The sequence below is a fragment of the Phoca vitulina genome, unplaced genomic scaffold, assembly GCF_004348235.1.
Source record: "Phoca vitulina isolate PV1807 unplaced genomic scaffold, GSC_HSeal_1.0 scaffold89, whole genome shotgun sequence".
NCBI lineage: Eukaryota > Metazoa > Chordata > Mammalia > Carnivora > Phocidae > Phoca > Phoca vitulina.
This window is the reverse complement of record NW_022589792.1, coordinates 945,093-971,339: the sequence shown is the minus strand read 5'-3', so window position 1 is coordinate 971,339 and position 26,247 is coordinate 945,093. Positions and strand designations below refer to the sequence as shown.

At 50.3% G+C, this 26,247-nt stretch overlaps 2 protein-coding genes across 5 annotated transcripts in view; one reads left to right on the top strand and one right to left on the bottom strand.

Annotated features, from left to right (window-relative positions):
- Positions 1 to 13,448, top strand: part of DNMT1 (DNA methyltransferase 1) — a 44,617-nt gene extending 31,169 nt beyond the window's left edge. For all 4 annotated transcript variants that reach the window (XM_032395995.1, XM_032395996.1, XM_032395997.1 and 1 more), the window contains exons 24-40: positions 791 to 906; positions 1,088 to 1,292; positions 1,370 to 1,503; positions 2,664 to 2,837; positions 4,546 to 4,767; positions 5,812 to 6,004; positions 6,738 to 6,822; positions 7,003 to 7,131; positions 7,495 to 7,777; positions 8,098 to 8,239; positions 9,492 to 9,658; positions 10,072 to 10,249; positions 10,898 to 11,093; positions 11,376 to 11,542; positions 11,780 to 11,896; positions 12,733 to 12,823; positions 13,094 to 13,448. In XM_032395995.1, the coding sequence (XP_032251886.1) occupies positions 791 to 906; positions 1,088 to 1,292; positions 1,370 to 1,503; positions 2,664 to 2,837; positions 4,546 to 4,767; positions 5,812 to 6,004; positions 6,738 to 6,822; positions 7,003 to 7,131; positions 7,495 to 7,777; positions 8,098 to 8,239; positions 9,492 to 9,658; positions 10,072 to 10,249; positions 10,898 to 11,093; positions 11,376 to 11,542; positions 11,780 to 11,896; positions 12,733 to 12,823; positions 13,094 to 13,128 (2,634 nt within the window). In that variant the 3' untranslated portion in view covers positions 13,129 to 13,448. The remainder of the gene's footprint in view (positions 1 to 790; positions 907 to 1,087; positions 1,293 to 1,369; positions 1,504 to 2,663; positions 2,838 to 4,545; positions 4,768 to 5,811; positions 6,005 to 6,737; positions 6,823 to 7,002; positions 7,132 to 7,494; positions 7,778 to 8,097; positions 8,240 to 9,491; positions 9,659 to 10,071; positions 10,250 to 10,897; positions 11,094 to 11,375; positions 11,543 to 11,779; positions 11,897 to 12,732; positions 12,824 to 13,093) is intronic.
- A 10,372-nt stretch (positions 13,449 to 23,820) lies between these two features.
- On the bottom strand, positions 23,821 to 24,126 carry LOC116626581 (non-histone chromosomal protein HMG-14-like). The gene has a single exon (XM_032395967.1). It carries the CDS (start codon positions 24,124 to 24,126, stop codon positions 23,821 to 23,823), a length of 306 nt encoding a protein of 101 aa, XP_032251858.1.
- Between the last annotated feature and the right edge of the window lie 2,121 nt (positions 24,127 to 26,247).

Below are 26,247 nucleotides of genomic sequence, written 5' to 3'. Positions count from 1 at the left end.
AGCCATCACTGCCCCCTCTCTGGCCTGGGCGTGGGGGTTTTTGCGACACTAGCAGATTGCCTCCCTGTCGTTCTGTGATTGTCTATTGTCTATCTAAGGCACAGCTTTTACCAAAGCTGGAGAGCTTTCCTTTCCTTTAGCACTGCTTCCTTGATGTCTGTAAGCCGAAGATCCGCTCTGTAGCGTGAGGCCTACCCCTGCCAGATGCTGCTGTAGGCCTGGACGTGGCTCAGCCTCTGTGCTGTGGTGCTGATCCTCTAGGACAGGAGAATAGGCACATGGACTGTCCAGCGGGTGCAGGGCTGGAGGGAGGTTGGGGCCTTGGGGGCTTCCCGAGGAGGCAGCCTCTGAGCTGAGACTCAGAAGGTTGGCGAGGAACCAGCCTCACAAAGATGTGGGGGAGACACAGGGCAGAGGCCCTTAGGGGGAAACTAGCTTTCCTGGTGGGAGAAGTAGGTCCTCGTGGCTGACAGGAGTTGGGGCTGGGATGTGGCCTTAGGACCTTGGTGCGAGGAGTTGGGACTGGTGCTAGTTAAAATCAAATGCTGGAATCTGCTTTGCTGCTGACGCTGAAGGGCAGGGCTGACGAGGAGGGAATGTGAGTGCTCTTCATGCAGATTTCCAGCTAAGGGAGGTAGATGTTTTCTGTAGTAGCCAGGTTGGTAGAGGCTCATGATTTAACAAAATTATTAGGAATTAGGCTTTTATGCAAAGTAATAGGAACAGGTAGGTCAAGCAGAGACTGGACCTTCAAACCCATCCTCACCTGAAATGAAGCTCTTGTTTTCAGACTGATGGGAAGAAGAATTACTTTAAGAAGGTTTGCATCGACTCAGAAACCCTGGAAGTGGGGGACTGTGTCTCTGTTATTCCAGATGACTCCTCAAAACCGCTATATTTAGCAAGGTTTGTATCTTTTCCTTTGCTTGACTTCAGCACACATTCTCTTAGACAACTAGGAGATGCTTATGTACGGAGAGCAGCAGCGGCTCTTTGCTAGGCTAATTGCAAAAAGAAAACACAAGTTGCCCTAAGTAGATTCGGTCCAGATTTGCCAGTCAGGTGAGTGACTTTCTTCGGACTCCAGGGTCACTGCGCTGTGGGAGGACAGCAGCAATGGGCAGATGTTTCATGCCCACTGGTTCTGCGCCGGGACAGACACAGTCCTCGGAGCCACGTCGGACCCCTTGGAGCTGTTCCTGGTGGATGAATGTGAGGACATGCAGCTTTCGTACATCCACAGCAAGGTGAAAGTCGTCTATAAAGCTCCGTCGGAGAACTGGGCCTTGGAGGTGAGTGCCCAGCGCCCCTCGCGTGCACTGCCCTCCCTGCGTGGGGTCATGGCTGACACCGGTCCTTGTGCACACAGGGAGGCATGGATCCCGAGGCTCTGATAACGGAGGATGACGGAAAGACCTACTTCTACCAGCTGTGGTATGATCAAGACTACGCGAGATTTGAGTCCCCTCCGAAAACCCAGCCAACGGAGGAGAACAAGTACAAGTGAGTGCGGGCCGGCCACTGACTCTCATGTGCTGCTGTCTGGCGGGGTTTTTCTCCCCCGCTCATCAAACACCAGCCCGACTTGGTCACAGTTGCTTTAAGTGTATGGATGGCCCGGGCGCGGAGTTCCCTTCGTAAGCAGCTCTCCCATCCGGCAGCAGAATGTGTGTTTTGTGTGCTTCTCGGCGTTCGTGCTACAGACCTTGTGTGTTTCTTTGTGTTTCTTAGAGGTTTTCTTTCATAAGTGCTACCTCTGATGCTGCTTTATTCTAACTGGTGAGTGACTGCTCTTAGGGAGGCTTTATAAAATTTTCTCTAGGTGTTCAGTGCCCCGTGCCTTCCTTTGTAACCTCTGTACCTCGCCGTTTGGACTCAGCGTGGCACTGGCGCCCCTCCCGCGGCAGCGAGGCTGATGGGGTGAAGGCTGGGAGGCTGCCTTACGCGCTTCTGGGGTTTCTCCCGTCGGCCTGCTGCTGCCTTTTGACTTGATCTCCAGTGAAGGTCATGTCTAGCTCTCCTTTATGGGCTTATTGATGAGAAATAATGGATTTTACCAGCTAGCTTTTCAGCCTATAGAGAGAATGGTAGGAGACTCCTTCAACATGGAGTTCTGACTGAGCCACTCTGCATTTTTGCTTGTGGTGTATTCGTTACCGTATTCTACATTCTGTTTGTCTTAGGGCTTTTGTTTTGTTTTGTCTTAGGGTTTTTATTATTTTTTTTAATTTTTTTTTTTAAAGATTTTATTTATCTGACAGAGAGAGACAGTGAGAGAGGGAACACAAGCAGGGGGAGTGGGAGAGGGAGAAGCAGGCTTCCCGCTGAGCAGGGAGCCCGATGCGGGGCTCGATCCCAGGACCCTGGGATCATGCCCTGAGCCGAAGGCAGACGCTTAACGACTGAGCCACCCAGGCGCCCCATCTTAGGGTTTTTATATCAAATACTCGAAAGTGGAGTTGACTTGTCATTTTCTTGTGTTATATCTTTGGTCCCAAGTAAGTGTTTTCCAAAGTGTAAACTACAGGAAAGCTGCTTCCTTCAAGTATCTACAAATATTTTCTGTTGGTCATCAGAGTCTTTGGATTAGGCCACTGGTGGTTGTTGCTGCAGCCGCTACCAACCAGCTCAGGGCCTTTTGTTTTTGTCCTTCACTCCTGCAGGTTCTGTGTAAGCTGTGCCCGTCTGGCTGAAATGAGGCAAAAAGAAATTCCCAGGGTCCTGGAACAGCTTGAGGACCTGGACACCCGGGTTCTCTACAGCTCGGCCACCAAGAACGGCATCCAGTATCGAGTGGGTGATGGCGTGTACCTCCTCCCTGAGGCCTTCACGTTCAAGTGAGTGCCCGCTCTGCCCAGGTCAGGGCCATAAGCTCTGGACCAGTACAGGGTTGGCTTTGTGATGTCCCCCACCCTGGACCCCGAGGACTAGCTGCTGCCTGAACTGTCACCGTAGTACCTGGTGATCATCGACGGCCAGCTCTCCCGTGTAGAGTGCGGCTAGTTCACTGCAGAGTGAAGCTGTAAGCCTGAAGGCAGTCCAAGGATGCACCGGCTAAGGGGGCGCTAGTACCCGTGGTGGGGCCCTGCCCAGCCGTGAGGCTTTGAGGCGGAGACCATCTCCTCTCAGTCCCTGACTGTTCCACGGGAGGACGGTGTCGCCTGCCCGGCTCTTAGGATGATGTGAGTTGAACGGAAAGCACTTAGCCCAGTGCCTGGCCTAGAGTAAAGATTGAATGAACGGGAGTTGCAATCCCATTTACCAAGAAGTATCGAGACTTTGCATATCAGAGGGTTGGGGCTCTTCGGGGACAAATAAAGCCGAGGAATTTCCACACTTGATCCAGTCTTTGTTCTAAGAACTAGCGTGGGGTTGCGTTTATAACCAACACTTTCCGAACTTCTCCGTTTTCCGACTTGCAGTAGCGTTTTCCTAAAGTCCCAGTTGGAACCCAGTCCCCACCCTCCGTTCAGTTACTGTGAATGACAGAACAGAGGGCAGGGGACTTCCGGCCTCGGGCAGTTGTGCATGTAGCCCCCTTTAGCCCCGCTGTCCTTGGTGCGTTGGAGAGGGTGCCCAAGGTGCTGTGTGCCCAGGTGCTCGCTGCACAACACAAGCGTCCACGCCGTGCTCAGGGGCCCCTCTGGAACCTGTCAGACTAAGGGGGTGTGGTGGGAAAGACGGCAGCTGCCCTCCTCAGGACAGCCTTGAAAGTGTGCAGCCAAATCAGATGACCAGCGGTACCTCAGTAGGCAGGCCAAATTCGGCTTGCCCAGACCACGAGTCTCCACCCCGTGCCTTTTGCAGCATCCCCTCCAGGTCAGCGCCTGTCAGGAGAGCACAGGTTGTGCCTTGGGAACAAGCCCACAAATGGGGAGGTTTCCTTCTTGCCTTTACTGTGTGTCCATCGTGGTTCAACAGGGCACCTGACGGGTCGGGTCACTCGGGACTGAGCTGATGGAACCACTGCCTTTTCGGAGCTGCCAGTCTGAGCCAAGGGAAAGCGTCCTGGAGGCTCTCCTGGCAATTTCGTGTTCCCGCCTGGAAGTGCTTGCGTGTCCTTTCCCACACTCATTGAGCAGAATGAGTCACATGCCAGGAAGTGCAGTCCTGCCATGTGGCCGGGAGCTGGGCAGAGTCAAGCAGGGTCAGCCAGCAGTGCACAGATGGAGAAGGCTCGTTTATTTTTTTAAAGATTTTATTTGAGAGCCCACACGAGTGGGTGGGGGGGTGGGGGGGCGGAGAGGGAGAAGCAGACTCCCCGCTGAGCAGGAAACCTGATGTGGGGTTCAGTGCCAGGACCCCGGGATCATGACCTGAGCTGAAGGCAGATGCTTAACCCACTGAGCCACCCAGGTGCCCTGAGAATGCTCATTTTAAACTATGGGTGAGACTTCGTATTTCTCTGTAAATCTTGGGGCACTTAGCTGCATTAGTTTATAAGGTGTTCGAATTCAGTCGTAGTTACTGGCTGGTAAGGAAGGCTGAGGTAATTGCTTTTTATGGTTTCATGTTCAGTTATGCGTAATGCTTGCTCCTCTGCAGCATCAAGCTGTCCAGCCCCGTGAAACGCCCACGGAAGGAGCCTGTGGACGAAGATTTATATCCAGAACACTACCGGAAATACTCTGATTACATCAAAGGCAGTAACCTGGATGCCCCTGAGCCATATCGAATTGGCCGAATAAAAGAAATCTTCTGTATCAAGAAGAGCAATGGCAGGCCCAACGAGACTGACATCAAGATCAGAATCAACAAGTTCTACAGGTCGGGGAAGCCCTCTGCTCTTCCGGGAGGCCGCACTCTTCTAGAAGTCTGAAATGGGGTTGTAACAGTGATATTTTAAGACTTCGGTAGAGATAGCTGTTTTTCTAAGTGTTTCTCGTTATCTGGTGGGTGCTGACAGTGACTTAATTATATTTCATAGCCTTGCTTTAGACCTTTGTTTTATTTTACTTTTTTTATTTTTTTAAAGATTTTATTTATTTGAGAGAACGAGTGAGCAGGGGCAGAGGGAGAGGGAGAAGCAGACTCCCCACCAAGCAGGGAGCCCAATGTGGGGTTCAGTCCCAGGACCCTGGGATCATGACCTGAGCCGAAGGCAGCTGCTTAACCAACTGAGCCACCCAGGCGCCCCTAGACTTTTGTTTTAAAGCGACAGAGTTCTCTCCCCCAGAGAAATCCTTACACAGAAGTCAAGCGTGTGACAAAGTCAGGTGGAATGTCCTGGGCTCTGCCATCTATTTAGGATTGTCTGAGTTTTGCCCCCTCTCCCCGACCCTTCCCATTCTCTCCTCCTGTTCTTCCCAGGTGTCCTTTCCTGTTTCTGGGGTTCCCCTCTGTCTGTCCTTTTCCCAAGTTCTTGGCTTCAATCAGTCTGCTTCTGGGATCCTAGTAACTCCTAGTGGTTAGGAGCTAACCGGAAAATAATCAGAAATGGGTGTAAGGTTGTTTCACTTAAATAATGTATATCAAAGACTTTTTAAAGTCTTTGTAATAATCATTTGTATTAGCAGAAAAGAAATGGGAAGTCTGGCTAGTATAGGCAAGAGAAGGAAGCTCTAGATGCTTAACGGGCAACAGGCAGCTGTCCTGTGTGGTGAAGGAGACAGCAAATCCCACGCTGAGTTCATGGCAAGGAGTCACTCTGTTGGTCGTGTCAGTGAAGGGGGATAGAAATCAAGTTGACCTAATGGGGTTGTAGTCTTTACCCATTGGTTTTCTGAGCACCCCCAGAAATGTGGTGCCGTTTAATTCTTTTGTTAGTTAACAGCAAAAGAGAATTGCTAACCAAGACGCTTCCATTTTCAGGCCAGAGAACACCCACAAGTCTACCCCAGCAAGTTACCATTCAGACATCAACCTGCTTTACTGGAGCGATGAGGAGGTGGTGGTGGACTTCAAGGCCGTGCAGGGCCGCTGTACTGTGGAGTATGGGGAGGACCTGCCTGGGTGCCTCCAGGACTTCTCTGCGGGGGGGCCAGACCGCTTCTACTTCCTTGAGGTGGTACCCTGCACTTACCGGAGGGAGGGGCTTCAGGTCAAAGTTCCAGCCTCCAAGAAAGTAGTGGAAATACCCAGAGTATGAATCTGCGGTATTCCAAGTTCTTATGGAACTTAACACTTTCTTAAGCCAGAAGTAACATTTGAGAGTCCTTATGCACCTACATTTTATTTGGAGACTACTAGGAGGCCTCTGCTAGCCCTATTAATGCCTTAATGTGAGTTACGGAAAGGTGCCCCTATCCCTGGCGGACTCAGCCCTGCCTCTCAGTCCCTTTGCCCAGAGTCTGTGGCCAGGTGAGGTCTATACGGCTGAGCACTGGTGACTGAGAAAGGATCTGGGAGTCTGTCAATTAAGTTAATAGCTTTTAAATTGTTTGAGCGTGGCTCTTCCTGTGTTAGGTCATCTGAAGTTGATACACGCCTGTGTTTCCCTCGTGTTGCACTGTGGATGGCCCAATTATCACTTTGTCTATTTTTAGAATGAGTAGTCCAGGTACTTAGAATAGCAGGAATTCCAGAGTTGGCCACAAAATAATTGTATCATAGAACTCCCCCATCCCCTCCCCGTTTCCAACATAATAAAATCGAAGTATTCTTATTGATGGCTAATTGCTTATGGCCATAATTAGGGAGAAATTAAGTGGATCTTTATCAGATTAACTTAAATTGTCTTTGTTAGAAAAGGGACCAGTGTGTTTCCCTGCCAGACTGTTGTGGTTTTTCCTTCTTAGGCCTATAATGCCAAGAACAAAAGCTTTGAAGATCCTCCAAACCATGCCCGTAGCCCTGGAAACAAAGGGAAAGGGAAGGGTAAAGGTATGTCATTATTCCGCACGGTTCTCTTCAAGTCTGTCTTACATAATTTGGGGACTGATGAATCATTTGGTATGAAAACACAGCTTCTGGTGTTACATCATTCTCTGCTGTGAATTCAAAATGAGGGTTTAAGGAGAACAGGTTAGGGCTCTGACCTAACTTGTGGCCTGTCTCTTCCAGGGAAGGGCAGGGCAAAGTCTCAAACGTGTGAGCCGAGTGAACCAGAGACAGAAATTAAACTGCCTAAGCTGCGGACCTTGGATGTGTTTTCTGGCTGTGGGGGGTTGTCGGAAGGATTCCACCAAGCAGGTAAATACCATGAGGGTTTCTCTGCATAACTAGTAAAACTGGGGGCGCCTGGGTGGCTCAGTCGTTAAGCATCTGCCTTCGGCTCAGGTCATGATCCCAGGGTCCTGGGATCGAGCCCCACATCGGGCTCCCTGCTCTGCGGGAAGCCTGCTTCTCCCTCTCCCACTCCCCCTGCTTGTGTTCCGTCTCTTGCTGTGTCTCTCTCTGTCAAATAAATAAAATCTTAAAAAAAAAAGAAAAAAAGGCTAGTATAACTGGATCAGGCAGGTTCTACCTGGAAGACGTTTCTGGCTCCGGTCACAGTTCTGCCTCGAGTGTGATTCAAGGGGGTTCTTGGCACACATTTGTCCTTGTATGTCCCAGGCATCTCGGAAACACTGTGGGCCATCGAGATGTGGGACCCTGCGGCCCAGGCATTTCGGCTGAACAATCCTGGGTCCACGGTGTTCACGGAGGACTGCAACGTGCTGCTGAAGCTGGTCATGGCCGGGGAGGCGACCAACTCCCGGGGTCAAAAGCTGCCTCAGAAGGGAGATGTGGAGATGCTGTGCGGTGGGCCGCCTTGCCAAGGGTTCAGTGGCATGAACCGCTTCAACTCTCGTACCTACTCCAAGTTCAAGAACTCCCTGGTGGTTTCCTTTCTCAGGTAAACGGAGTAGAAGCCCCGCGCCCAGGGCTGCCTGAGGGTGGCTAGACAGCCCGCCCTGGCCCCGCGACGGCACGTGTGCTGGTGGCGCAGGGTCGCTGGGTTAGCTGGTGTGTCTGCTGGAGGCCGTGCGTGCAGGTGAGGCGCCCAGCCTTTGCCTCCAGGGAGTTCACAGCTGGCTTTTGGCAGAGAGACTCGGAGAGTCAGCGAGTGTAGCTTCCCAACGAGCAAACTTGGAGCATTCGGGTGTAGCCTCTGGTAGAGTAGGTCTTCGTTTGGTGCGTGCGGATGACCCTCGTAGTCTCTGCCACCTCCCACAGCTACTGTGACTACTACCGGCCCCGCTACTTCCTGTTGGAGAACGTCCGGAATTTCGTTTCCTTCAAGCGCTCCATGGTCCTGAAGCTCACCCTCCGCTGCCTCGTCCGCATGGGCTATCAGTGCACCTTCGGCGTGTTGCAGGTGGGCAGACGGGTGTGGGCAGGGAGGGGCTCGGTGGTCCCTGGACTGCGGCAGATGGTTTCTAACTGAAAATAGAGTTGAACGGGACAGGCCTGTACTACAGTGACACGTGCCAGTGAGCGTGGGGGAGGTGGCAGCTGGGGCCTGCACCCGCCTCTGCAAAGCTTGCAGCATCCAGGTCTGGGAGCACAGACCCGGTGCGCCAGTAAGTCCGCCTACCTCTTACGGTTTTGAGAGTCGCATCCTCTGGTGCCTGAGGAGGGCCGTGTGTTTCCACCCCCTTTCTCTTAAGAGGGAAGGCTGGTGGTCAACTGCGGAGCTCTAGGTAGCAGATAGATCCCCATGGGGGGTAGGTGAAGACAGAAGTGCAGAAGGATGGGGCGCCTGGGTGGCTCAGTCGTTGGGCGTCTGCCTTCAGCTCAGGTCATGATCCCAGGGTCCTGGGATCGAGCCCTGTATCGAGCCCCGCATTGGGCTCCCTGCTCGGCAGGAAGCCTGCTTCTCCCTCTCCCACTCCCCCTGCTTGTGTTCCTGCTTTTGCTATCTCTCTCTCTGTCAAGTAAATAAATAATATTTAAAAAAAAAAAGTGCAGAAGGATGCACAGACTAAACCGTTACCGGTTAGCAAAAATATCTCTCGGGTGAATGTACCCACGTAGAAACCTCAGGAGAAGGTGGAAGATCGTACTCCAGGGAGCGACTGGTAGCTCTGTCTGCACGGACAGAGACTTTGGGTGATCAGCGGGAACTAGGCTTGATCTGCAAAGCAGCTAGTCTGTGTATACCTGCTCAGTAACTAATGGCATAACGAAAGCTGAAGCAATGCTCAAAAATGGGAAGAAAGTCTTGCTGGAAGGTAGTGAGGTCGTGTCTGCGTGAGCGAGGTGTTGGGCTGCCACCCACCCCCCCCAACCCCCCCAGGTCCAGCCTCCGTGGGTCTTGGGCTCACCCATCAAACCTTGTTGGCAGCGCTTGTGACCACTTGCTGCTGGGTAGGCGGCAGGGCTCCTTGGCTCTCTGCCCGGTCTCCTCCCCGAGCGCTGAGATCACAGGATCCCGCGTAGAGCTCTCGAAAGAGCTGGCTGGAATTGCCAGCATGGTTTACTCCCACCTTCTCCAGGGACTAGTGGCCATCGTGTGGGATCCTTTGTCTTTCATCTGGTCCCACTTCTGTTAGGAGTAAACCTGCTGAGTTAATTAGGGGCTAGCTGGAGGTGCCCGCCTGACTGTGCGTGCCTGGCGCGCTCCACAGGCTGGTCAGTACGGCGTGGCCCAGACGCGGAGGCGGGCCATCATCCTGGCCGCAGCCCCCGGAGAGAAGCTTCCCCTGTTCCCGGAGCCACTGCACGTGTTCGCGCCGCGGGCCTGCCAGCTGAGTGTTGTGGTGGACGACAAGAAGTTCGTCAGCAACATCACCAGGTGGGAGCCCCCCCTTGCCCCGCTGTGTTCCCTGGGAGGTTTGGTGTTGGTGGGCCTCTCGAGAGGCCAGAGCTGAGGAGAACGTGTTAGAGCAGGCAGCGTGGCGCGGGCCTGCCGCACAAGCGCTTTACCTCCTCTGGTCGTGCTCTGACCTCTAGGTGAGGGCTGCACGCAGGGCAACCGCTGGACCCGGTCGTGGCCGTGAGCAGAGCCCGTAGCGCAGCTTGTCTTCTTTGTACACAGGGTCTAAGAAGGATGCCGCCCTCATGACCTTGGGTGGCCCTTTGACTTCTGAGCTAGGTTGTCCTCCCTGGAGGGGGCCGTGCCAGCCGTCAGGATGTGGCCCCTGCAACATGAGGGACAGTCGTGGCCTGGGTCCCCAGAGTTGTCAGCAGTCTGCTGTGCTCTTGCAGGTTAAGCTCGGGCCCGTTCCGAACCATCACCGTGCGGGACACCATGTCTGACCTCCCTGAGGTCCGGAATGGAGCTTCGGCACTGGAGATCTTGTACAATGGGGAGCCTCAGTCCTGGTTCCAGAGGCAGCTCCGGGGCTCACAGTACCAGCCCATCCTCAGGGACCACATCTGTAAGGTAACAGTGCCTTCGAGCAGGGCCAGCCCGGTCGGACCAGTGGCCTCATGAGAATGGAACATGTGGTTGGAGCCCAGCCAGGGCTCGGGGCGGGAGGCAGGATCTGAGCCTGGCCCCTTCCAGCTCAGCCTAAATCAGCATCCTCTCAGCTGGCTCCCGCCCTCACCTCCTTGCCTCCTGCTTTTCTTGCCACTACCATTCATGCCCCCTGCAGCAGCACACGTCACAGAGCGTCCGAGCTGCTGCTCTTCCTGAGCAGGTGTCTAGCCACTGCCCCTCTGACCGACCTCGTCTCTTCTGCCCATGTTCTGTGTGTTCTCCCAGATACACCAAACCCAGCTCTTCCTCTAGCTGGTTCTCTGATCCTGCTGGGCTCTGCTCACCTGTCACCACCTCAGAGAAGCCCTCTCGGCTTGCCCTTCACCCACTCTCCCACATGCTATTCCATGTCTTTGCTCTGCTACCTTCATGGCACGTGCAGTCCCCAGGTTGTCGATTTGGGCTACTGTTTTGTCTCCCACAATGGGATACAAACCCCTTGGGGGTTCCTGTTTCTGGTGCCGAGAATGGTGGTGCCCAGCCTACCATGGGTGCTTAAATGCTCCCTGATTGAAGTGACGGACAGTGGGCCCTGCTGTGCATTTTCAGGACATGAGTGCATTGGTGGCCGCCCGCATGCGGCACATCCCTCTGGCCCCCGGCTCAGACTGGCGCGACCTGCCGAATATCGAGGTGCGACTCTCTGATGGCACCATGGCCAGGAAGCTGCGCTACACGTACCATGATAAGAAGAACGGCTGCAGCAGCACTGGGGCCCTCCGCGGGGTCTGCTCCTGTGTGGAAGGTGGGGACCCTGCCGGTGCCCTGGGTGGGGCTTCCCTTGGGTTTACCTTGAACCACCCGCCCCAGCCCCCTCATCTTCTGATCGCCCGCAGCAGTACGGGGGGCTGCCGCTCACGGACCTGAGGCCCCGGGCAAGGCACAGACATGCCGAACCCGGATGGCCCTGCTGTAAATAGATGCTGAGCGCATGAAGTCGTAAAAGCTTTGTCTGCGGCTGGGGACTGTTGGCTGCTCTGTCCCTCCCGTTCCATAACCACGGTCTCATCGCAGCCCTCTCTTCTAGCGGGCAAAGCCTGTGACTCTGCGGCCAGACAGTTCAACACGCTCATCCCCTGGTGCTTGCCCCACACCGGAAACAGGCACAACCACTGGGCCGGCCTCTACGGACGGCTGGAGTGGGATGGCTTCTTCAGCACCACCGTCACCAACCCTGAGCCCATGGGCAAGCAGGTAGGTCTGAGGGCTGGGGTCGTGCCTGGGAGGGGACAGAGGCGTGGGCTCAGCAGGTGGGGCCGGCCCATGAGAGGCTAGCACGCCTCACCACCTCCTGCCTCTGTGTTGGCGGAGACCGACTCAGCCATCGAGGCCTAGGCTGGAGTTTCCTGTGGGGCAGCTTCCTTCCTCCTGCCCCAAAGGGCAGGTGGGCCCAGTTTCGTTCCCCTTCCCCACCTCCCCTTTCGCCCCCAGGGCCGCGTCCTGCACCCTGAGCAGCACCGCGTCGTGAGTGTGCGGGAGTGCGCCCGCTCCCAGGGCTTCCCGGACACCTACCGGCTGTTTGGCAACATCCTAGATAAGCACCGACAGGTCAGTGGGGAGTGGGGCCCGGCCTGCTTTTCCTCTGTCCTCGAGGAGGGGCCGAACGGGGTCTGACACAGAGTGGCCCTGATGGGAAAGGGGCCGCTCTGTCTGACCAGGGAGAAGCAGGACTCACGGTCACTTCTGAGGGGACGCTGAGCACCCGGAGTTTGTTGGCCGATCGGCCTCAGTATCCCCAGGAAGGAGGGACCCTGTCCCTAGGGCCCAGGGTGCTCACAAGTCAGGCTGTCGTTAAGCACATCGGTTGCTGTTTACAGCTCTGAGGCAGGTTTAGCCCAAAGGAAAGTTCCAGGGCACTGAATTTCAGTGAAGGAGTAGAGTAAATGTGCATCGGTGAAAACTCACAGTTGCTAAGGGTGGGAATGAACCCACAATCCCTTGGGTGTTGAGTTGGCTCTTTCTTAAATGTATTTCCGACTGGGGCGGGGGGGATGTATTTCCGTCTAAGTAATGCCTGCACATGGCTCACAAAGCCAACAGTGCCTGGGCTTATAGCAGAAACGTCCAGCCTCCCCCCGCCCCGAAGTCCTGTTCTCTAGAAACAACCCCTCTTAGCCGGAAGTGAAGCATGGTGACATCCACGTCTGGATCTGAGCTTTTCTAAAGCCCTTTAAAGGCCGTTCTTCTGTGGGTGGGTCTTGACACGGGGTTTGGGGTGTGAAGATGGGCTGGTTGGAGGGTCCCAGAGCCATCTTGGTGGCAGGGCTTTGCAGGCCCATGTGAGCAGGAGACCTGGGCCTTTGTGCCCTCATCATCGTTCTGAGAGGAGGCTGGTGCTGACCCAGCCGTACCACACCAGACATCTCCCTCCTCCCCTCCTGCAGGTGGGGAACGCTGTGCCGCCGCCCCTGGCCAAAGCCATCGGCTTGGAGATCAAGCGCTGTATGTTGGCCAAAGCTCGAGAGAGTGCCTCAGGTACGGCGGGGCAGTGGGCGTGCGGTTGGCTCCGGGCCCTCTCCTCAGACGCTGGCCAGGGCGGCCGGGGAATCTCTGGGGAACACCTGGGAGCAGTCTCTCTGAATGTTCATCCCGAGCTGCTGCAGGTGCTTGTTTGGTGGGCCAGTAACATCGCCACCTGGCTGTTAACACGGCCCTTGATTTTAGCCTGTTTGTTACGCTCGTCTGTTGCTTAGTGAAACGTCGTATGTGTGCTCTGCGGTGACTTTACCTTTTATTTCTCTTTAGTGAAAATCAAGGAGGAGGAAACTACTAAGGACTAGTTTTGCCCTCCCGTCGCCTTGTTTCTGGCACCAGGGATCCCCACCATGCACTGATGTTGTATTTTTAACATGTCAATCTGTCGGTTCAAATGTGTCGTTCACGGTGTTTGTGGCCTTGGCTGACATGAAGCTGTTCTGTGAGGTTTGCTTATCAACTAATGACTTAGTGATCAAACTGTGCAGTACTTTGTGCATTCTGGATTTTAAAAGTTTTTTATTATGCGTTATATCAAATCTACCACTGTATGAGTGGAAATTAAGACTTTATGTAGTTTTTATATGTTGTAATATTTCTTCAAATAAATCTCTCCTATAAATCACCCTGGCTGGTGGCTTGTGATTTCTGAGGGGCTTCCAGCTGACTCTCAGCTGGGTCTGGATGAGCGTGGGCTCCTCGGAGGTGTCGGTCTGAAGTTAGATCACTCGAAGTGTGCCATGTACATGCTTGGGGTGGGGGTTAACTTGCGACAGGTCTGTCCAAGGAGACGCAAGTGGAATTCGTTAGTGCGGCTTCCAGGAAAACCTTTTAAAGGAGCAGTCTTCGTTGGCCTTCCCCAGTGTAGCCCTTCTTTGCTCTAGAATGGACTGGGATGCCTGGTGGTACAGCAGCCATCTTGTGACCATGAGGGTAGAAGCCCTGTGTAGTGGATGGTGGAGAAAGAGAGGAGTCGCTCGGAGCCGTGGCCTGGTACCCACAGACAAACGAGATCTTTTAGGTAGGCTTCCTGGGCGTTCAGCCTAATTCAGTCCCACTGAATTCTAAGACAAACCTTTTCTTTGGTTTGTCTTTGGTAAAGGACTTGCTGTAAAATGCCAACAAAGCAGAAGGAGACAAAGAAGTGTTAGTCACCGGCAGCCATGACAGAGGACCCCTGGTGGGCTGAGGAACACCCGTCCTGCCACCTGTACCGGGAAACGACGCCCTTGGTGGTCGTCGGCTGTTGCTTTCCCCTCAGGGAGTCACAGGTGTCTTAGTCATAAGAGTGGAGGGCTAAACCTAGTTCAAACGTAAAACTTAAAACTACCTTCCTACCAAGGGGCTAGATGTTTCCCTCCCGTCTCAAAGAGCACCGCACTGAGCACTGCTGTACACGGGTTTCCGTCTCCTTCAGGGGAATGCTTGGGGGCTCCTGGATCATTGTAAATGTTTTCTGTTTCTACTTCAGAACATTGACCGCCCAACCCCGTTAGGGGTCTTAACGCTGCTCCCACCAACAGTATAACTTTCCTTTAGTGTACCCTGGCTTTTGCTGTTTTAATCCTCATCAATGGCCTAGAGAGACCCTTGTGAGCATTTTAAGGAGCGATTGAACATCTTCAGGTGTCCGATGGCCCCTGGAAGTTGTTCCTTGTCCCTGATGCTGCGGGACTTGGTCCTTGCTGGTTGCTGTTTGGGCATTAGATTTTCCCCCTTGCTTGTTACTTGGATCTTGAGTCGTCCTATCTTTGCCATATAGGACTCTTATTTTTAGGGGTTAGATTTACATTAGTCTGCTTTTCTGTTATTCAGAGCCTAAGTGTAAAGGTCCTCCCTACCCCCCAGATCCAAAACTAGCGCTTTCTTCCGTATTTCTATGACCCCTCCTTTTTAACATTGCTTCTGTAAGGATGAAAATAAACACCTCAACTTATTTATTGACCAGGTAACCAATGTACATGGGGAACACAACAGCTTGATGTGGTGCCTGGTAAAGTTCTCCCATAAGATTTTATTTCCCAGTTATACCTTCTGTTTGCCCCCCGTCCTTTTTTTTTTTAAGCTAAAAATTCATTTAGAAAGTGTATTGTGAAGGGGCGCCTGGATGGCTCTGTTGGTTAAGCATCTGACTCTTGATTCTGGCTCAGGTCATGATCTCAGGGTCCTGGGATTAAGCCCCCCCTTCTGGCTCTGCACTCAGTGGGGAGTCTTTCAAGATTCTCTCTCCCTCTGCCCCCCTCTTAAAAAAAAGTCTATTGTGAGTAGAGTGAGAAGTATGTTAAATCTTTTTTTTTTTTAAGATTTTATTTATTTATTTAATTTTGAGAGAGAGCGAGAGACAGCGTGAGAGGGAACACAAGCAGGGGGAGTGGGAGAGGGAGAAGCAGGCTTCCAGCCAGGCAGGGAACCTGATGCGGGGCTCGATCCCAGGACCCTGGGATCATGACCTGAGCCGAAGGCAGTCACTTAACCAACAGAGCCACCCAGGCGCCCCAGAAGTATGTTAAATCTTTTCCCCATTTCTAAACCCCTTGACCAAGACAACAGAATCCTTACCTCCTGAAGACCTCCTCTGCCCGAGTACAGCATGTGTATTTGATTTTTCCCCGCTACAAAGAGTGGCATTGATTAAAACTACACCTCAAAAGCTATCCTACCTGCGAATGTCTTGCTGGGCCCCTGGTTTGGTTCTGTTTTGTTTCTGTCAAGGTCTGATAGGAAACCAGTCCTGAACATACAGCTTGTATTTTGATAAATGAACCCACATCCCTTTTTTTTTTTTTAAGATTTTATTTGTCAGAGCGCGCACAAGCAGGGGGAGTGGCAGACAGAGGGAGAAGCAGGCTCCTCGCTGAGCAGGGAGCCCGATGCGGGGCTTGATCTGAGGACCCTGGGATCATGACCTGAGCTGAAGGCAGACGCTTAACCGACTGAGCCACCCAGGCGTCCCAAATGAACCCACATCCTTAAGCTGTAGAACGTCTCCATCACTCCAGAATCCCCTTGTGTCCCTCCCCACCTCCTCACCCCCCTTCCCCTGCCATCAGGCAACCCCTGGTCCAATTGGGTCTCCGTGGAGGACTTAGAGCTATTCAGTTCAGTGTGGGCTCTTGCATCTGGTTCCTTTCACTCAGTGTGATGTTTTGGGGATTCATCTAGAATGCCAATGTCTGTCACCAGTTTGTCCCTACTTATTACTAAGTAGAAGGAATGCCTTTATTTTAAACTGTTAGGGTGCCTGGCTGGCTCAGTCAGTGGAGTGTGCAACTCTCGATCTTGGGGTTGTGAGTTTGAGCCCCATGTTGGGTGTAGAGATTACTTAAAAATAGCTTAGTAGGGGCGCCTGGGTGGCTCAGTCGTTAAGCGTCTGCCTTCAGCTCAGGTCATGATCCCGGGATCCCGGGATCGAGCCCCGCATCGGGCTCCCTGCCTCCGCGGGAAGCCTGCTTCTCCCTCTCCCACTCCCTCTGCTTGTGTTCCCTCTCTCGCTGTGTCTCTCTCTGTCAAATAAATAAATAAAATCTTAAAAAAAAAAAAAAATAGCTTAGTAAACAGTTTACTTAAAAACTTTATTTTTTATTTTTTTACTCTTCTGTATTTGAAAATTACTGTCCCTCAATGGGCAGTTGGTCAAATGGTGGTAAGTACATTTGTTCGTATGTCTGAATCCACATCCACGGTACCTTTCTAGTAGTAGAATGGCTGGGTCAAACTTTAAATTTGGCATATCTTCTAAAAACCTAGTGGGTATTTTCATAGTGATTGCATTAAACTTACAACTTCAGGGGAAAATTGATCTAATGACAACCCTGCCTTTCTAAGAATAGGGTCTGCCCTGGTTACAGATATTTTTGTCCCTCAACATTTCAGTCTTCATATAGATACTGCAGGTTTTTTTTTTTTTTTTTAAGATTTTATTTGAGAGAGAGAGTGTGAGAGTGCAGTAGGAGGGGCAGAGGGGGAGGGAGAGGAAGAGGGAAAGAATCCCAAGCCTGCTCTGTGCTGAGTGCGGAGCCGGAGATGGGGCTCGATCCCAGGACCCCAGATCATGACCTGAGCCGAAATCAAGAGCCGGGCACTTAACCAACTGAGCCACCCAGCCTCCCTGATACTGCAGATTTCTTAACTTGATTCCTAGGTATTTAATCCTTCCATCACCAACGTAAATGGGATTTCTTTTTTGGGTTTCACTGGGGGGTGGGGAAGGGAAGGATGTTACTTTCTAAGCAGTGGCCCTTTGCCTCTACAGAAAGATTGACTTGTATTGATGATTGACTTTGTGTACTATGTGGTTTTGTTGTTCTTTGTTTTTTGTTTTGTTTTTTAACCTAGCCAACCTGCTGAATTCCCTTATTTTTGTGATACCTCGCTACCAAGAACAATTCGAAGATTCACTCTAGCGTGAGGAGTAGAAACTGTTTTGTGCTGTGGCTCGAGCATGGGGTCTGAGCTGGGCAGTGGCCTGTTCCTCGGGGGTGGCCCAGGTGAGTGGCTGCCTGTCGGGTACATCTGCCTCTGTGTACCCCAAGAGCACCGGTCTGAGCCAGGCTGTGGACCAAGGGGGCGCTCCCTGGTGCTAAGGGAGGGGACATGGCTTCCAGCAGCTCCTGCCTCTCTGGCTCCCTAACAGGGCATCTTCTTCCATCAGAGTTCAACTCAGCCTTTTCCCGGGAAGAAAAACCTACTGGAGTTGGAGAATTGACAAGAACAGTGATTGTAGTAGATCTAATCGATGAAATCCACGGATGGCTCAAAGCCTCGTTACCATTTGAGGTGACTGTTAAACACGATGCTGTACTTTGAAATAATTAAAAGGGGGGAAACCAGGTCTTTCTGGCAAGAACTATTTAATGAGAAGGAGGTGGTGCCCGCTGATGAGAAAGCTCTGTCTCCAACAGAATGGCAGTTAGTAAATCAGGTGAAAGAATAGATTTCGATGATCATTTTGTAACCCCTAATCTAATTTACTCAGTCAAGAATCATGGCTGGGTTTGGGGGTTTTCTTAGGTTTTTGTTTGTTTGCTTGTTTTTTATAAAGCATTAAACCATTTTAAGTGTATAATTCAATGCCATTCAATTGCATTCACATCGTTGTGCCACTCTCACTGCACTTTCCAGAACATTTTTATCCCAAACAGAGTCATTAAACACTAACTCCTGGGGCGCCTGGGTGGCTCAGTCATTAAGCGTCTGCCTTCGGCTCAGGTCATGGTCCCAGGGTCCTGGGATCGAGCCCGCGTTGGGCTCCCTGCTCGGCGGGAGGCCTGCTTCTCCCTCTCCCTCTCTCCCTGCTGTGTTCCCTCTCTAGCTGTCTCTCTCTGTCAAATAAATAAATAAAATCTTTAAAAAATTTAATAAAAATAAACCCTAACTCCTTATCCTCCCTCCCCGCCTCCTTTCTGTCTGAGTTTGCCTACTCTGGGCACCTCCTACAAGTGGAATCATATATTCGGCCTTTTGTATCTGGCTTCTTTCACTGAGCATGTTTTTTTTTTTTTTAAGATTTTATTAAATCCTAAATTTAATTAAATGTTAAATTTATTTTATTAGAGCGGGGGGAGGGGCAGAAGGAGAAGGAGAGAGAGAATCTCAAGCAGACTCCCCGCTGAGCCAGGAGCCCGACTCGGGGCTCGATTCCAGGACCCTGAAATCATGACCTGAGCTGAAATCAAGAGCCGGACCTTTAACCAGCTGAGCCGCCCAGGCGCCCCTCACTTAGCGTGTTTTTGACGTTCATCCATGTTGTGGCAGGTGTCAGAACTTCATTATCTTTTAGGCTGAGTAACATTCCATTGTCGACACACCACATGTTCATCTGTCTGTCAGGGAACCCGTGGGTTCTTTCCAGCAGCTCTTGTGAGCGATGCTACCGTAAGCCCTGGTGTAGGAGTCAGCCGAGTCCCTTCTCTGAGCTATTTTGAGTACATACCTAGGAGTGGAATTGCTGGGCCATCAGGCAATTCCTATGTTTCACTGTTTGAGAAAGTCTCAAACTCTTTTCCACAATGGCTGCACCCATGTACATTCCCAGCAGCAAAGCACAAGGGTTCCGGGTGCTCCACATCCTTACCAACACTTATTTTTCTGTTTATTAATTAAACAGCCATCCTAATGGGTGTGAAGTGGTAGCTCATTGTCTGCTTCAGGTGTGGGTATGTCCATGTGTTTTTAATTTCTTGATCGTGCTAAAATACATATAAATTACCATTTTAACCATTTTTCAGTGTCCGGTTCCGTAGCATTAAACACATTTCCACTGTCGTGCAGCCGTCCCCACCGTCCGTCTCCAGAACTTTCTCATCTTCCCATACTGAACCTCTGCCCCATGAAACACCGACTCCCCACCCCTTCCCCCACCCCGGCGTCCTACATTTGCTTCCTGTCTCCGTGAATTTGACTCTAGGGAGCTCCTATGAGTGGAATCATGCAATATTTGTCCTTTTGTCACTGGCTTAGTTCACTGAGCACAGTGTCCTTAAGGTTCGTCCGTGTCTTAGCAGGTGTCAGAACGTCCTTCCTTTTTAAGGCCGAATAATAGTCCATTGGATGGATGGACCACAGTTTGTGTACCCATTCTTCTGTCAGCAGACACTGGGGTTGCTTCAACTTTTTTGCCAATGTGATCCATGCTACTTTGAGCATGAGTACAAATATCTGTGTGTCCCTGCTTCAATTCCTTTGAAGACGTACCCGGAAGTGGGTTTGCTGGATCACGTGGTAATTCTGTGTGGAGTTGTTTTTTTTTTTTTTTTTTTAAGGACCTGCCCTACTGTTTCCCACAGCAGCAGGTTATTTAATGGCCTAAACATTCAAGGCCCAGCTATAATCCTTTTGTGTGCCTCCCAGATCCCCATCTGCTACTTCTCCAGACATAACCATATGAGAGCGTTGTTTGCCGTGTCTTCTTCCTGTCCAAGTTTTTCCATTGCTCCCACGTCCCCGAGTCCATAAACCTAGCATTCTCTAGGTCTTTAAAAATATTGGGTAAGTGCTATCTCACTGCACATATCTATCTGCAACCTGCTTTTCTCTCTCAAGCATGTTTGGAGTTTTCGAAGAAAGACAAGCTATAGAAAAAGTACAATCATCCCAGAACGCTGGCATCATCTGTCGGCTTTGTCCACATTCACACGCAGTCATCTGTGACTAGGAATAGAAAACTTAGGTAGACAGTGTCCTACAACCACTGACCAGGCACTGACTCTTCCAGACCCGGTGCTTAGTCTGCGCATGTGGCGACATGACAAACCAACACTGCCCCTTCCTGCCTCGAGACCAAAGCAGGCAGACAAAATCCACAACGAACAAGGTGATTTTAAAGAGTGAGAAATGCTATGAAGAGAATTGAGATGGAGGGGCTGAACCTTGCTTTGTTCCGCTCCAGGTTTCATTAAAGGGTGTATCGATCGGGGCGCCTGGGTGGCTCAGTCGTTAAGCGTCTGCCTTTGGCTCAGGTCATGATCCCAGGGGTCCTGGGATCGAGCCCCACATCGGGCTCCCTGCTCCACGGGGAGCCTGCTTCTCCCTCTCCCACTCCCCCTGCTTGTGTTCCTTCTCTCACTTTGTCTCTCTCTGTCAAATAAATAAATAAAATCTTTAAAAAAAAAAAAAAAGGGTGTATCGATCTTATATGAGTGCAGCTGGATTACTTTTCACACGTGTACCTGCCTGTGTCGCCCACTAGCCAGACGGACACGTAGGAAATTCCCATCACCCTGGAAGGATGCCTGGCACCCCTCCACCCTCAGAGATCAGCTCAGGTCTGATTTCTGTTAGTATCGGTTGGTCTTGCCTGTTTGAGAATTTCCCACAAACGGCATCTCATGGGATCAATTCTTTTGTGTCTGGGATACGCATCCATGTCACTGTGTGTTAGATTGCTCCTTTTGTGCTATATTGTTCTCCACTGTAGAGATGGACCACAGTTTATCTTTGGCTATCCATTCATCTGTTGGTGGACTTTTGAGTTGTGGCATGAGCTGAATTGTGTGCCCCTCAAATTCATGTTTAAGCTCTAACCCCAAGGACCTCGGAAGGTGAGTGTATTTGGAGATCGGACCTTTATAAAAATAACTGGGTTAAAATAAGGTCATGAAGGTGGACCCTAATCCAATATGACTTGTGTCCTTATAAGGACCACGTGAAGACACAGGGACAAGATGGCCGTCTACAAAGCCAAGGAGCGAGGCCTCAGAAGGAACCAGTCTGCTCAGCACCTTGATCTCGGACTTCCAGCCTACGGGCCTGTGAGAAAATTCATTCCTGTGGCTTGAGTCCCCCATCTGCAGTACTGTTAACGGCAGCCCTAGCACGCTAAGCCAAGTTGTTTCCGGTTTGGGGCCACTGTGAATAAAGTTGCTACGAACATTTGTGTCCATATTCTAACACGTGGCTTGTGGTGGACAGGAAAACTTGTTTCTTCTGGAAAATACCAAGAAGTAGAATTCTACATCGTGAGGTCTCGCGAATGGCCCTGGAGCTGCCAGAGTTTCTGGGGGGACAGCGTACGGTGCATGTCCTCACGGCCTTCCTCATGTGCTTGGCTAAGCTGGTTTGGCTCTTGTCCTGGCTGGTGTCCTGTAGAAATTCCAGAGGTGGGAAGAATGTTGGTGCTACAAAGAAGAGCTGGAGGAGAGGGACTCGGAGGCTTTTTTTGTTTTTTGTTTTTTGTTTTCCATCCACCCTTGGACTCCAGGTTCTCCCCACGTCCCTATGCTCCCTCGAGGCCTCTGATTTTTCCTTGGGAAATACCTGACTTTTTGTAAAAGTGATATATGCCTGATGTTTAAGAAAAAGTATTCCATACAGAAAAACGCCAAAAAGGAAGTAAAGATGAAGCCAAATGGAAATGCCCAGAAAAATCCATCTTTAGAAGTTAACGTCTTTCTATGCATCCACAAACGTGCAGTTCCTCTCCAGGGGTGGTGCTCACACAGATGGGGCAACATTTAGCTAATTCCTTGTTCAGGATGGTTGCACTGTTACCAGTTTTCCAATCCCTTAAGCCGCACTGTGCTGGACACTTTTTACAGACAATTTAATACACCTGGACATGAATTTCCTTAGGCCAGTCCTAGAAGAGGGAATGCGAGGTAGTGGACATGCAAAACACACTAAAATACATTTATATGTTACATCTCACACATATTACACACTACAGATTTATATATAAAGCATAATTGGGGCGCCTGGGTGGCTCAGTTGGTTAAGTGTCTGCCTTTGGCTCAGGTCATGATCCCACGGTACTAGAATCGAGCCCCACATCGGGCTCCCTGCTCAATGGGGAGTCTGCTTCTCCCTCTGCCTGCCTCTCCCACTGCTTGTGCTCACTCTCTCTGACAAATAAATAAATAAAATCTTCTAAAAAAATAAATTGCATAAAATTACATGTATGTGTATACTTATATTTAAACCCAAATAATGTATACCCATGGTAAAAAATTTTAAATATAGTAGAAAAGTCCCAAAACAAGCTTTCCTCCCCGATGTCTTCCTCTTGAAGCATCCCTCAGAAAGTCTGATTTTTTTTTAAAGATTTTATTTATTTATTTGAGAGAGAGAGAGTGCAAGCAGGGGAGAGGGGCAGAGGGAGAAGGAGAAGCAGATTCCCCACTGAGCAGGGAGCCTGATGTGGGGCTCAATCCCAGGACCCCGGGATCACGACCAGAGCCGAAGGCAGGCGCTCAACCTATTGAGCCACCCAGATGCCCCCAGTCTGATATTTCTTTTCAGAAAATAGTTTGCATATATCTACATATGTGCTTTTTTTTTCTTAATTGAGTTTTTATTGGTTGTTTTGAGGATCAGTACAGACATTTCAATTTGTACACAATTCTTAATGTATGTACCGAAAATCTAAAAAAACCATGTAGTTGTGATTCTTTTCTAAAAGTTATTCCAGTGACCTTCCAGCTTAAAATTTGGAGGCAAATTTTCCTTAACAGTATATCAAGTACCAAGATCTTCAAATGCTGATACACTGTTACATTGTTAAGTCCCATTAATTCACAATTTAATATCTATACACTACATACTCAAATTCTCAATCTTGCACAGCACATTAACAGAGTTACTAGGAAAACTGGACTACCATGACCAAGATGTTACAGAGAGCACAAGAATTCTGACCGGGAGAGCCAAGATCTAGGAGTGGTTTTCTTTAGGAAACAATTCTACCAAAAACAACATGGGAATAGAAGTAATTTAAAATATTCAAGACATAGTAAATGCACAACTGACTCCAAATTGCCATTTAGTATGCTTGGTATTATAGGATATAAAAACTACCCCATCTATGGAATGTTGAGCTGACACCCAAGACAATCAAAGCCTCCCACATTCAATATCCCACTCTTTCCTGGTTGTACCAAAAAATAAACAACCAGCAAATGATTTCACCTCTTAAAAAAAAGCATTTACAGGGCGCCTGAGTGGCTCAGTCGTTAAGCGTCTGCCTTTGGCTCAGGTCATGATCCCAGGGTCCTGGGATCGAGCCCTGCATCGGGCTCCCTGCTCGGCGGGAAGCCTGCTTCTCCCTCTCCCATTCCCCCTGCTTGTGTTCCCTCTCTCGCTGTGTCTCTGTCAAATATATAAATAAAATCTTAAAAAAAAAAAAAAAAGCATTTACACTTAAAAAATGGGATGAGGTGGGATTCCCTCCTTCTTAAAAATGTTTCTAGAGCTACTAAAAAACTTGCATTTACAAAATAGTTGATACAAATATTCCTCTGGGGGCGCCTGGGTGGCTCAGTCGTTGGGCGTCTGCCTTCGGCTCAGGTCATGATCCCAGAGTCTTGGAATCGAGCCCCGCATCGGGCTCCCTGCTCCGCGGGAGGCCTGCTTCTCCCTCTCCCACTCCCTCTGCTTCTGTTCCCTCTCTCGCTGTGTCTCTGTCAAATAAATAAATAAAATCTTTAAAATATATATATATATATATATATTCCTCTGGATTGTACAAGAAGGGCGACAGGGACACTAAGACATGGTTTATGGTATTAATCAGACTTGGCTTCTTTCTCTCCTGCTTCATTGGAGGCTGGACTCTCCTCATTTTTAGTTTCTCTGTTTTCTGCAGGTAAGTCTTCTTTCATTTCTTGGTGAGCCACTTCAGCCTGTTTTCCCTTGCTCCCCCTTTTCCCCTTTGTTTGCACTTTTTTGTCTGAAGATTTATCCTTCCCTGCCACCTTGTTTGGCTTCGTTTCCACTTTTGCAGGAGCGGGTTTAGCTGACAACCTCGCCGACCTCCTCTTGCGCTCCTCCTTCGCCGCCCCCTCGGCGGAGCTGACCTTCCTCTTGGGCATCGTGGCGGCGAGGCGGGCATGTGCCAGGGGCCTGCGGGCAGCGGCGCACCGAGAGCCTTCGCGAAGCTGGGCTGCCTGGCCGCTGCCGCTCCTCCCGCCGCCCGAGCTGCTGCGACCCGCCGCGGGGGGCCTATATGTGTTATTTTTTAAAAAGATTTTATTCATGCTTGTGCTCTCCCTCTGTCAAATAAATAAATCAAAAAAAATTTTTTTTTAAAGATTTTACTTATTTTTGCGAGAGAGAGAACAAGCGGGGGCGGGGGGCGCAGAGGTAGAGAGAGAAGCAGGCTCTTTGCTAAGCAGGGAACCCGATGCGGGACTCGATCCCAGAATCCTGGGATCATGACCTGAGCTGAAGGCAGACGCTTAACCGACTGAGCCACCCAGGCGCCCAATAAATAAAATCTTAAAAAAAAAAAATATTGTAATAACTTTGTATGGTGGCAGGTGGTGACTACACTTCTTGTGAACACCACATGATGTATAGAATTGTCGAATCACTATGTTGTACACCTGAAACTGATATATCATATGTCTATGCCACCCTAAAACAAAATTCTTATGTTATTTTAAGTTTTAGTGAATGTTGAATTTCCACCCAAAAAGTCTGCATAATTTCATGCATTAATGTGTGTTCAAGCGTCTCTTTCTCTACATCTTTGCTACCATTGGGTAATATCAAATTTTTAAAGTTTTGCCCATCTGCTACGTTACTAAGATTTTGCATTTCTTGGAGTAAATTCGAGTAAATTTGCCCAAATGTTTATTGGCCCTTTGTACAAACTTTATACTTTTGTTCTTATTGCCAAAACACTTTCCTTTGCTCACTTTCCCAGCCTCCTTTCTCATCTGCTAATTCATTTTTTTAAAAGATTTTTGGGTGCCTGGGTGGCTCAGTTGGTTGAGCGACTGCCTTCGGCTCAGGTCATGATCCTGGAGTCCCTGGATCGAGTCCCGCATCGGGCTCCCTGCTCCGCAGGGAGCCTGCTTCTCCCTCTGACCCTCCCCCCTCTCATGTGCTCTCTCTCTCTCTCTCTCATTCTGTCTCAAATAAATAAATAAAATCTTTAAAAAAAAAAAAAAAGATTTTTATTTATTTATTTATTTATTTAACAGAGATAGAGAGAGAGCGTAAGTAGGCAGAGCGGCAGATAGAGGGAGAGGGAGAAGGAGGCTCCCCGCCGAGCAGGGAGCCCGATGCGGGGCTCGATCCCAGGACCCTGGGAGCATGACCCGAGCCGAAGGCAGTTGTTTAACCGACTGAGCCACCCAGACGCCCCTGCTAATTCATTTCTTACCACTATACCCTCTACAGGCTTCCAGAACAATCTTTCTCACAAGAAAATATGGTCACAACGGGTCACCATTCAAAACATGTCTGTGACCTCACCCGTACTCACAGCCTACAGGACAAAGAACCTACACTCCTTAGTCTGGTTTAAAAAGTCTCCTTTATGATCTAGTTCCCACTTTGCCCCAAATGCCCATTAATGGAGCACTTAGTATGGGCAGACCTCCCCGTGGGTGCTGGGCACCCAAGAGGCGAACAAAGCGGGGAAATGTCTGCTTTCTGCAGATGACCTTCTATGTGGGGTTTCTCAAGCTTTTTACATTATTGCCCCTCTAAAGGAGAAAAGTGGGATTAGCTTCCGATTTAATTTAATTCCAACCTGATTACATTTAATTTCTCCCTAACGATAGAAATTAAATACTTAGGAATAAGATTTTGTCTAGGAGTGCTGATTTTGGAGGGCCACAAGTCTTTGTAATATCCAAGGTGTTTTGCCACCCAAGAATTCATTTTTGGCCCCGTTGGGAGCCATGTGGTTCCCCCTGAGAATATACTCTAAACGGAGAGCTGGACAATAAACAAGTAAGCGGAAAAGAGCATATCAGAGGGCCAAGAATATTACAAAGCAAAGGAAGGAGGGAGGCTGAGGGGTCACTTGACATCTTGATCATTTGAATCAGGAAAACACTCCCAGGAGCGCCTGGGTGGCTCAGTCGGTTAAGCGCCTGTCTTGGGCTCAGCTCATGATTCCAGGGAGCCCCGGATAGGGCTCCCTGCTCAGCGGGGAGCCTGTTCCTCCCTATCCCTCTGCCTGCCGCTCCCCCTGCTTG